The sequence below is a fragment of the Somniosus microcephalus genome, chromosome 21 (genome assembly GCF_052327205.1).
Source record: "Somniosus microcephalus isolate GS21.2 chromosome 21, FLI_Smic_1.0, whole genome shotgun sequence".
In the NCBI taxonomy this organism is placed as follows: domain Eukaryota; kingdom Metazoa; phylum Chordata; class Chondrichthyes; order Squaliformes; family Somniosidae; genus Somniosus; species Somniosus microcephalus.
Window position 1 is genome coordinate 17051122 of NC_141007.1, and position 11860 is coordinate 17062981.

Consider the following 11860-nt stretch of genomic DNA (forward strand, 5'->3'; position numbering starts at 1 on the left):
CCATGTGACTGAAATGGAATCAGCCTACGAAAGACACTTCATCCTTCAAAAAATATCGAATTTAATATCTGGATCAAAGCTTACTGGGGGCTTTGAACCAGACAGAGTCTTCGGACAGCCAACAGATTGCCAAGGATGCACTTGGACACCATTTTAAATTCCGCAACTTCTTTACTGGCTTAATTTCATATTTATAAAACCAAACTATAATTGAACATACCAATCAGCAAGAACCAAACAGGAATCAAAACCAATCAAGTACAAAAAACAACTTACATTTATATAGTGTCTTTAATGTAATAAAACGTCCCAAGGCGCTTCACAGGAGCGTTATCAAAAAAAGATAAAATTTGACACCGAGCCATATAAGGAGATGTTAGGTCAGATGACCAAAAGCTTGGTCGAAGAGGTAGGTTTTAAGGAGAGTCCAAAGATGTGCGGGTTAGGTTGATTGGCTATGATAAATTGACCCTTAGTGTTAGAGGGATTAAATATGTGGGGTTACGGGGATAGGGTGGGATATGTGTTGGTGTAGGGGTTACGGGGATCGGGTGGGATATGTGTCGGTGCAGGCTCAATGGGCCGAAATGGCCTCTATCTGCACTGTGGGGTTTCTGTGATTTCTGTGAGAGTCTTAAAGGAGGAGAGAGGTAGAGGGGCAAAGAGGTTTAGCGAGGGAATTCCAGAGCTTAGGACCCAGGCAGCTGAAGGCACGGCCACCAATGGTGGAGCGATTATAATCGGGAATATTCAAAAGTTTGGAATAGGCAGAACGCAGAGGTCTTGGGGGGATTATAGAGTTGGAGGAGATTACAGAGATAAGGAGGGGCGAGGCCACGGAGGGATTTGAAAACAAGGATGAGAATTTCAAAATCAAGGCGTTGCTTAACCAGGAGCCAGGGGTGATGGGTGAACGGGACTTGGTTAAAATGAGGATATGGGCAGCATATCAAAATCAGTAAAAGAAACCAGATTGAACGAACTATTTTTTGGCCATCTTGCGTTTCCCTACTAAGCTGAGCACTTGTGATTATTAATAAGGCTCGACATAAAATAAAGACTGTAAAAAATTACAACATTTTACATAAATGTACCTATACAATATTATTCCCTGTGTATGAAATGCCAGATTATAAAATTTACAAAAAAGTGACTTAATTTTTTTTAAATTGTAAAGTTTTTTTCAAAAGCCCCAAGACAATAAGGTGGTTAATATGCTAAATGGAAGTTGTTTTTCCCAGAGCCTAAACAATAATCAATTTGCTGGCTTTGTCTGGGTAATTGAAAACCATTTCACACTCCGTGTTGGAACGTCCCTGTGCAGATGATATATAAAGACAGGGACACAGGCAGCGGGGCTTTCTGAAACAGGAACGAGACAAGTCAGGTTTTTATACAGAAAGCCTCAAAAGCTTCGAGAGGCTCAGTGAGTCTGAAATACTGGAGGAACATTTAGGAGACATCTTGCTTACGTCAAGACAAGACAACCCACTGATGTGTGGAAGCATGGTGTATTCTTTATTTTGTATAGAAACATAGAAGATAGGAGCAGGAGTAGGCCATTCGGCCCCTCGAGTCTGCTCCGCCATTCAATGTGATCATGGCTGATCATCCAAATTCAATACCCGGTCCCTGCTTTCTCCCCATACCCCTTGATCCCTTTAGCCTTGAGAAATATATCCAACTCCTCCTTGAATATATTTAATGAATTGGCCTCTACTGCCTTCTGTGGTAGAGAATTCCACAGGTTCACCACTCTCTGGGTGAAGAAATTCCTCCTCATCTCAGTCCTAAATGGCTTACCCCTTATCCTTAGACTGTGACCCCTGGTTCTGGGCTCCCCGACCATCGGAAACATCCTTCCAGCATCTAGTCTGTCTAGTCCTGTTAGAATTTTATAAGTTTCGATGAGATCCCCCTCTCATTCTTCTAAACTCCAGCAAGTACAAGCCCAATCGACCCAATCTCTCCTCATACGTCATTCCTGCCATCCCAGGTATCAGCCTGGTGAATCTTCGCTGAACTCCTTCCATGGCAAGAACATCCTTCCTCAGATAAGGCAACCAAAACTGCACACAATACTCAAGGTATGGTCTCACCAAGGCCTTGTACAACTGCAGCAAGACATCCTTGTTCCTGTACTCAAACCCTCTCACTACGAAGGCCAACATACCATTTGCCTTCTTAACCACCTGCTGCACCTGCATGCTTACCTTCAGCGACTGGTGCACAAGTACACCCAGGTCTCTTTGCACTTCCCCTTCTCCCAATCTATTGTCATTCAAATAATAATCTGCCTTCCTGTTTTTGCCACCAAAGTGGATAACCTCACATTTATCCACATTATAGTGCATTTGCCATGTTTCTGCCCAATCACCCAACCTGTCCAAATCGTACTGGAGTTTCACGACATCCTCCTCACAGCATACCCTCCCACCCAGCTTTGTGTCATCTGCAAATTTGGAGATATTACATCCAATTCCCTCGTCCAGATCATTAATATATAGTGAACAGCTGGGGTCCTAGGACCGATCCTTGCGGTACCCCACTAGTCACTGCCTGCCACTCGGAAAATGACCCGTTTATTCCAACTCTTTGCTTTCTATCCGCCAACCAGTTCTCTATCCAAGTCAATACCTTGCCCCCAATCCCATGTGCCTTAATTTTGCATGCTAATCTCTTATGCGGGACCTTATCGAAAGCCTTCTGAAAGTCCAAATACACCACATCCACTGGTTCTCCCTTATCTATTTTACCAGTTACATCCTCAAAAAATTCCAGTAGATTAGTCAAGCACGATTTACCTTTTGTAAATCCATGTTGACTTTGTCCGATCCTGTCACTGCTTTCCAAGTGCTCTGCTATTACATCTTTTATAATGGACTCTAGCATTTTCCCCACTACCAATGTCAGGCTTCGTTTTCTCTCTACCACCTTTTTTGAATTGTGGGGTAACATTAGCTACCCTCCAATCCATGGGTACTGTTCCAGATTCCATCGAATGTTGGAAAATGATCAGCAATGCATCTACCTATTTCTAGGACCACTTCCTTAAGTACCCTAGGATGTAGATTATCAGGCCCTGGGGATTTATCGGCCTTCAATCCCATCAATTTCCTTAACACCGTTTCCCTACAAATACTGATTTCTTTCAGTTCCTCCCTTTCATCAGACCCTATGCTCCCCGACATCTCTGGGAGGTTATTTGTGTCCTCCTTTGTGAAGGTATCATTATGTGAAGATAAGTTGTACTAATTGACTTGAGCCCAATCATGATTGCTGTTTTGGTCCAATCATAACCAAGTGTTTTCTCTGTCCATCTTCAGACAGACTGAAAAAGCACCCACACGAAAGGCACAAATTCAGATTACATGGGGATATAACCGTTATGTCCCTGGGTTATAAGGCATGATACAAGTAGATATAGGGGAGTGAGAGTCAACCCCATAAAAGTAAACCACTCAAGCCTCTTACAGGAGCAACTGACACCACTGAACTAGAGGAGGTTTCTACATCAGACCTGAAATCATAACTGTGCAGGCTCAGAGATCCCAAATGCATCTTAACAGGAGTAAACAAAATGCCTCCCAGCTCCTCCTAAACATATCATGTCTTTGCCTAATTACAGAAATGGTCAGTTTCACTTTCATTCCTGGTTGTTTCCACCTGCAAAGAGGCCCTAGAAAGCGAGAATTTCATTGTGTATACACTGGCATCAAGACTATTTGCTGTCAATCACCTCTAGATAATGAAGGCAGCGAGTGAGCTCCGCTCGACAAAGTAATCAACTCCAACATTTTATAACCACACGCACACATCCTCCATATTGGATAGCAAAATAACACTGTTTCTCTCTCCACCGATGCTGCCTGGCCTGCTGAGTTTTTCCAGCGTTTCCTGTTGTTATTCCTCCATATTGGAGCCACTTTGGTTCTCCCGATGGACATGGGGTGAAGGTGCCAAGTGTAGCACTCAGCCATACAAACTAGAATGTCCCAGGTTCAACTCCTGGTCTGTTATGAGTAAGATGAACAATTGAGTCACTACAATTGGTCTTAGAAAAAAAACAGCCAGGGTCTCGCTCCCGATACCTAGTGATTCCTGTGTGAACATTGGATGAAAATAGGGTTGGGTTTGGTGATGCTGTCCACAGTTGAACAGCCTGCCAATGCTCACAGTCTGGTGTCTCATGCCAATAGTCACAGGCCAAAGCTTCAGAAGACACCTAGCATTCATGAAACTATACCCCAAGCAAGAGCCAGTGTCTTGAAGAAGGGATGAGAAAGTTCATATAATTAAGTACCTCGTGGGGGGTGGGGAGGGAATTTACACCCCTTTCATCTCTCCTCAGAATTAGTTCACGGTGGCATAGTGGTTAGCACTGTTGCCTCACAGCGCCAGGGACCCGGGTTCGAATCCGGCCTCGGGTGACTGTCTGTGTGGAGTTTGCACATTCTCCCCGTGTTTGCGTGGGTTTCCTCCTGGTGCTCCGGTTTCCTCCCACAGTCCAAAGATGTGCGGGTTAGGATGATTGGCTATGATAAATTGACCCTTAGTGTTAGGGGGATTAAATACGTGGGGTTACGGGGATAGGGTGGGATATGTGTTGGTGTAGGGGTTACGGGGATCGGGTGGGATAAGTGTCGGTGCAGGCTCGATGGGCTGAAATGGCCTCTATCTGCACTGTGGGGTTTCTGTGATTCTGTGAAAGGCTGATACCACAGATCAGCCCTGCCAACCTAGTGCACCACAACAGCATGACTCCACCTCACTCCTGTGATCACGGACACAGCACATTCCTGGTCGCGGCCAGGTGAAGGGAATCACTCAGCAAATAAAACCTTGCGCACTGGACTCAACCCAGTTACCAAAGGAAGTACAGTCCCAGCACTGAACTGCACCGACACACAGACAATGGAACGTCACAAAGTAGGAGAACTTTGTAGGGCTATAGGGAAAGAACAGGGACATGGGACTAATTGGATGGCTTGTTCAAAGAGCCAGCACTGGCACGACGGACCGAACAGCCTCCTTCTGTATTGTATGATTCTATGAGCAGTAATGGACATCGATCAGATGTAGGGAAAAAGTTAAGAGTTGCCAAAGAAGGTTTCGAGGAGGCTTTGGAAGTTGTTTTGGGGAGGGGGGGGGCGGGAGGGAAAGAGAGGTAGCTCAGGGTACAAGGTTGAGTGTGCCGGCTAAAGACTATGTCGCTGTTGGAGAAATGGGAACATGAAGTAAATCGGTGTTGGAAGAGTGGAAAATTCATTCTGGAGCAGGCTGCAGAAATAAAATGCACCACGGTCAGGAGCTAAGACGAGGAAAGAAATTTAACGTCAATGTGCTGGGAGACAGGGATCGAATGGAACTCGGCAAGGATGGGGTAATCGATGTACGGGATTGGAAGTGGACTACAGAGGTCTGAATTTGGAGCTTCTAAATGAGGTGTCAGCTAGAGGGGCTCATAAGGGCAGAGTGTGAGCAACAGAGACGAGACATACTGATGCAGCAAGGGCTCGACTCTTTTGAGATCAGGGAGGAAGGACAAATGAAAAAAATCAGTTCGATCAATTACCCAGCAGCAGTAGCACTCTCGCCTCTCAATCAGAAGGTCGTGGGTTCAAGTCCCACTCCAGAGACTTCAGTGCATAATCTAGGCTGACATTTCAGTGCAGTACTGAGTGAGTGCTGCACTGCTGAAGGTGCTATTTTTCGAATGAGAGGTTAAACCAAGGCTCCCTCTGCCCTCTCAAGTGGATGTAAAAGATCCCACGGCACTATTTCGAAGAGCAGGGGAGTTCCCCTCCCAGTGTCCTGGCCAATATTTATCCCTCATCCAACATCACTAAAAGCAGATTATCTGGTCATCATATTGCTGTTTGCGGGACCTTGCTGTGCACAAACTGGCTGCCGTGTTTCCTACAGTACAACAATGACTACACTTCAAAAGTACTTCATTGCTGTAAGGTGCTTTGGGGCATCCTGAGGTTGTGAAAGGCGCTACAGAAATGCAAGTCTTTCTTTTCTTTTTACACAGGCAGAATGTCATAGGACTAAAAAAATTCTACTTACTTTAAATCTTGCTGCTACAGATGCACTGTGAGCTCTATACATCGCTGATCATGCATAGCCAACTAAATATAAAATAGGCAAACAAAATTTTACATCAGCATTTCAGATTATTTTTGTACCTATAGGGTTGATTATTTTCTGAGCACTATAGATCACTCTAAGGAAACATGGCAATGCTGACACTGGGCTTGTTTAATATCCTGACACCAGCACGCTACAGGAATATCTGGGGCAATATTCTTCAATAGTGTGCAGTATCCATAACTCGTTGCCATAAACTGCTACCAGCAGTCCCAGACTAATTTCATCCTGTGTTACCTGATTTTCAAGCTGTGAACTAGATAGATACCATGACATGGTTCGAAGACGTGCAGGGAGTTCCCCAAGTGAGCGGGATAACATCCCCCACCCCTAAATCAACAGCAAAACACATTCAATGGTCATTCCTCTTATTTGCTGTTTGTGGGATCTTGCTGTCCACATATTGGTTGCTGCATGTGCGACTGCATCTCAAAAATAATCAGTTGGCTGTGAAACACTTCTGGGCATCCTGAGAAAATGAAATGGTGATATTAAATGCAAGATCTTTCTTCAAATGTTCTCTGCAGACTCGGCCCAAGTTTGGAAAGGCAGAATCTACAGTTGTACTTGTGTTTTTCACAGTCCAAGTGGACACAGTGTGAAAATTTCACACACCTGCCCATCCTCGGAACAACACTGCATAAAAACATTGGGAGAACCAGAGTGTTAACAAACCGCATTAGCACAAGGTTTATTCAGCCAAGAACAACTGAGACTTAACTACTGCTGCCATATCTGGGGACGCTGCTCCAGCACCTCTCATACCACTGGACAAGATACAAGGAAAAGCCGATAGGCAAGATCCTTCTCTCACCTCTAGCCTCTCCGTCGCAAACTCTCATCATTTGGTATTGTGTTGATACTATGGCCAGAGCTCCACCCCTCTGTGCTCCTACACTCTCTTCTCTTGCTCCATTTCCCTACCTCCTTGCTGTTTGAAGACTCACCGCACCACCATCTACTCATCAGTCTTTCCCAGGATCTCAAAACTATGCAAGTCCGTTCCTCCCTCGGTCCCCCATTCCTCCTACATCCCACAGGCTTTAACATCCCAATCTTGGGTACCACCTAATCAGTACATCCTGGTGTGGTCCTGCACTCTGAGCCTTGACCCCACCTTCGCAATAACATTTAAAAAGTGAATTGGTACCAACACTCTACACTGAAATAGATCACCCCTAGCCAATCCACTTCTTCCACAATAGGTCAAATTCACCAGTTAATACTCTCTAGAAATAATCCAAGCTTGGAAGGACAAAGTCTAAGCTAATTATACTCTGGATATTTTTGCAGTTTAAATGGACATAGAAACATTTCCACATTCGCATTACACTACACCAAAGTTTGAGGGATATGGTGAGAAGGCTGTGGCGGGCCGGAGGCAGCGGGCTGAAGGTTATGATGAGATGGCAGTTAGGTAGGGTTGACAGGACAGGATCACTGCATGGAAGGGTGTCCGTTTCCATGTGCAGTGGATGGACACACCCACAGAGGTTTTTTTTTAAACTGAGGAACAGCTCAGGCTACACACAGACCTGCCAGGAGACAGCTGAGCAAGTGTTACCATGTGAGATTAATCCTTTTTGCTCGTTTCCTCCCCTCTTTTCCTGAAGGCGCTGACATCTGTTAAGACCCTACTTAAGTCACCATCAGCCCTCCGGTACCTCGCCCCAATGGGCCACTGCTCGTGTGCGAGGCTCGTGTGCCTGCAGGGTATTCGACAATGGAGGTGGTCGTGGCTGAACCCAGATCCAATTCCCAGTCTGTGCTGAGTTAGCTGATTCTCAATTGGAACAGCACGCAGAGGTGATGTCAGTCAGGGCTCCCGCCCGATTACTATCTGCTGAAAACATACGCATGAAAGCAGACCGGCCTCCGCAGTTAATACCTTGCCATCCTTCACTGTCTAGACTTGCATAGGAAGGCACCATACTACGGAAACAGGAGCCTAGTGGTTATGGCACTGGACAAGTGATGCAGAAGTCGTGAGTTCAAGTCTCACCATGGCAAGTTATGAAATTTAATTTAATACGCCCATGGAATCATACCGTCCTAACAGTGATCACCGACTGCCACCCTACTCGAGAGCAGGCAAGTCATCACAGATTGGGGATCAAACATGGGACCCTCCTGCTCCGTACAGCTTAGCTGCTCACTACCTTAAACAGCTCACGCCATGAGTGGGAGCTTTACTTAGCAAAACTAATCAAATATACAACCAGAAAGTACAATGTGTAACTGCAAGGTTGAGGCACAGTGCGTTAATTGTTTTATCAAATGCACTACTGAAGATAGGTAATGACAAACCAGCGTGCACGAGAATACAGGATGAGCACTAACCTTGAAGCTGGCTGCCCTGTGTACGTCATTAACTTAGTAATTATGAAACCACCTTACCTCACACCTCCCCAAACAAAATATACAGGTTTGAAAAAACAAAAGATAAAGAGAGAAAGAAAAACAAACAAACTTAATACAGCATCTTTCATGACCTCAGGACGTCCCAAAGCACTTTACAGCCAATGAAGTACTATTTGAAGTGTAGTCACTGCTGTAATGTAGGAAACACGGCAGCCAATTTGCACACAGCAAGCTCCCACACACAGCAATGTGATAATGACCAGATAATCTGTTTTAGTGATGTTGGTTGAGGGATAAATATTGACCAGGACACCGGGGAGAACTCCGCTGCTCCTCTTCGAAATAGTGATCGTGGGATCTTGTACGTCCACCTGAGAGGGCATTTTTGAAGTTACAAGAACCCCAGTGTCTGTAGCTTGCGATGGGGAGTTTTTCTATACACATTCCAAATGACTGTCTCCCTTTAAAGATTTTTGGAAGAGATTTGTACGAGCATATCAGGTACAAGACATGGCAAGAATAACATCAGTGGAAGAAACTTGCATACAAGACAATTGATTTGCTTAGAGACAAAGAGGTGTGCTTAGATTAAGTTTTACATAATTAGTCGATGCAAAGCGTAACTCCCAAAACGTGACTCGCGTGGAGGAAGTTCAGGAAGAAATAGGGATATAAATTTCTATACATTCATCTATATCTATCTTTCACATTAATCTCCTGTGGCATTGCTCAACGAGTCTGAGGTATTTCACAACATGGGCACACTTAAGCTCCTAGAAGGGTTTCTCTCCCCCCTCCCCATCCCTAAATCTTGCCTGCGTTCCAGAGAGTATGAATCTCAACTCAAACCGCCCCCCACCACGAGTATATACCCCTCTTGCATCTCACCCCATGCTCAATAGATTTTCTTTCACCCAAAGCCCTCTATTAGGGTCTATTCCTTCATCTGTTTCAGCCTTCTCCAGAGTATCTGAGACTCCGTCAAGCTGCACTCCCCACTCACACACCACTCCTTTCCCTCTTTCCACCCACATCCCTGGGCTGCAACGCTGCTGAAACAAAGTCAGGAGTTCATGCAGCGGAAAGAGACTCCTGCAATTAAGCTTGGCCGTGCCCGCTGCCCCGCACCCTTTTGAGGGAAGCAAGGGGGGAGTTGATCAGGCCACAGAAAAAGAGGGGGGGGGGGGGGGATCGGGAGGATGCACGTTATAAAATAAGTGTAGCGTGGGAGATGTTTGTTTGAATTGCAGTCAGGAAGATGATGAACAAATTCCAGTAGTCTGACAGTGATTGAGGGGGTAGTTCCATCCACTTAGGGGCAAATTGGAGAAGCTCTCAATAGATAATGTCTCTACTGATGTCATGGGATAATAGTTGCATGTGACTGCTAGACATTTTAAAGGTTAAAAATACTTGCCTTTCTGTAGCATCTTATCACCAAGACATCTTGAAGTACTTTCACACGATGAATTTTGTTTGAAGTGCAATGACTTGTGTAGGGAGCATGACAGCCACCCTGTGCCAGCAACGCCCACAATGAGATGAACGAGCAGTTAGTGTTTTTGGTGCTGGTTGCGGGCTAAGTGTTGGCCTGGACACTGGAAGAACTCCCCTCCTCTGAATTGTGTCATGGGATCCATTACATCTACTTGAGCAGGCAGACAGGACCTTGGTTAACGTCTCATCCAAAAGATGCAGCACTAGCTCAATACTGCACTGAAGTGTTAGCCTAAATCATGTGCTCAACTCCTGGAGTGGGGCTTGAACACTTAACCTTCTGACTCCGAGGCAAGAGTGCTACCACTGAGCCATGGCTGACACCTGTACTGTCCGGTGCATGGTAAATGACATCTTCTCTGGGTTCACAGCTGTGGCGTTGCCTACATTACAACAGGGAGAAATGTCCAGTAACTCAGCAGTCATGACAGGAAGATTGGGTGCACACATCAGATGAGTAATTTAATAAAGATTAATGACTTAGACGAGATTAATGTGAGCAAAACCTCCAAATTTGCAGATGAAACCAAATAAGGTTTGAAATCTAGACCAAGGGTAGCCAACATGCCGCCCCAAGTCCCAGCAATCCAGCCCACGAAGCCCAGGAAAATCAGTCCCATTTATACTTGTGCAGCTCGCTCGCTGCTTTGTCCGGTTTGAATTTTGAAGCCCTGGAGGTTTATAAAAGGGGATGATTTTAGCGCTGTTGCCTCATTGGTGGAAAAATCCCAAGTCAGAACATCTCTTGGTATCAGAAAATTATGGGGAACAGGGATTTAAACTCTCTATTTGGCCCACAGAGACAGCACAGTTCTCGGCAAACAGAGCAAACAAATTTATCGTGGGCTAGTTATAAATAGTCAGCGTGGGAGGATGAAATCAAAAGAGGCAGTGTGTGCAAAATGGAAGTGTTAGGAGTGCCAATCAGGAAAGAGACGCAAGGGTTATATAAAACAGTGAAACGTTGCAAAAGGAAAAACTTGCATTTATATAGCACCTTTCACAGCCTCAAGACGAATCAAAGTGCTTTACAGCCAATGAAATACTTTAGAAGTGTAGCCACTGTTGTAATGTAGGAAACGCAGCAGCCAAATGGTGCATAGCAAGCAGCACTGTGATCATGAACAGATAATCTGTTTTAGTGATGTTTGTTGAGGGATAAACATTGGCCAGGACACCGTGTGAACTCCCCTGCTCCTCTTCGATATAGTGCCATGGGATCTTTTATGTCCACCTGAGGGGGCAGACAAGGCCTCGGTTTAACATCTCATTGGCACTGTGCTTAGTTGTTACTGGGGCTGCACTAATAGTGGGAGAGAGGACAAATGCAAAGAGGTTGTATTGCTGCTGTATAAGGTGTTAGACCCCGCCTGGAGTACTGCGCAGCTTCTGATCACCTAAGCTCAGTAAGGGTATTATTGGCAAGGGGGGGGGGGGTGGAGAGGAGCAATGATGATGGGCCCAAGTAATAGGAATTTAATCATGGGGAAAAGTTAAGCATTTTGGGCTTATTCTCTTTGGCAAAGAGGAGACTTCAAGGTGACCTGACGATGAAAGGAATTGATAAAATTGATCCACGTAAATTGTTCATGGTGAGGAGTTCAAATCTCGGGGGGATACGAGTCAAAAATGAGGAAACCAGGAGTGAGAACGGGAACCTTTTACTCAAAGTGTAATCCAGTTGTGGAAAGTTACCAGAGAACAATATAAATGGGTCAAGGGACAATGAGGTGGGTTTCTGACAGACACAAAGGAATATGCTGAGAAGGCAGGCTTGGTGGGAGATGGTCTCTGAAAAGAGGACGAGATTATTGCATCCAATAGTGTTGCTCAGGTCCTAACAATTCCT

At 45.2% G+C, this 11860-nt stretch overlaps 1 protein-coding gene across 1 annotated transcript in view; it reads right to left on the bottom strand.

The window, feature by feature from the left end:
- The window catches only part of LOC147102620 (growth factor receptor-bound protein 2), a 166275-nt gene extending 160146 nt beyond the window's left edge, over nt 1-6129 (bottom strand). Inside the window, exon 1 of the mRNA XM_085963272.1 lies at nt 6073-6129. Within this exon, the coding sequence (XP_085819398.1) occupies nt 6073-6114 (42 nt within the window). The 5' untranslated portion in view covers nt 6115-6129. The remainder of the gene's footprint in view (nt 1-6072) is intronic.
- Nucleotides 6130-11860: the final 5731 nt, after the last annotated feature.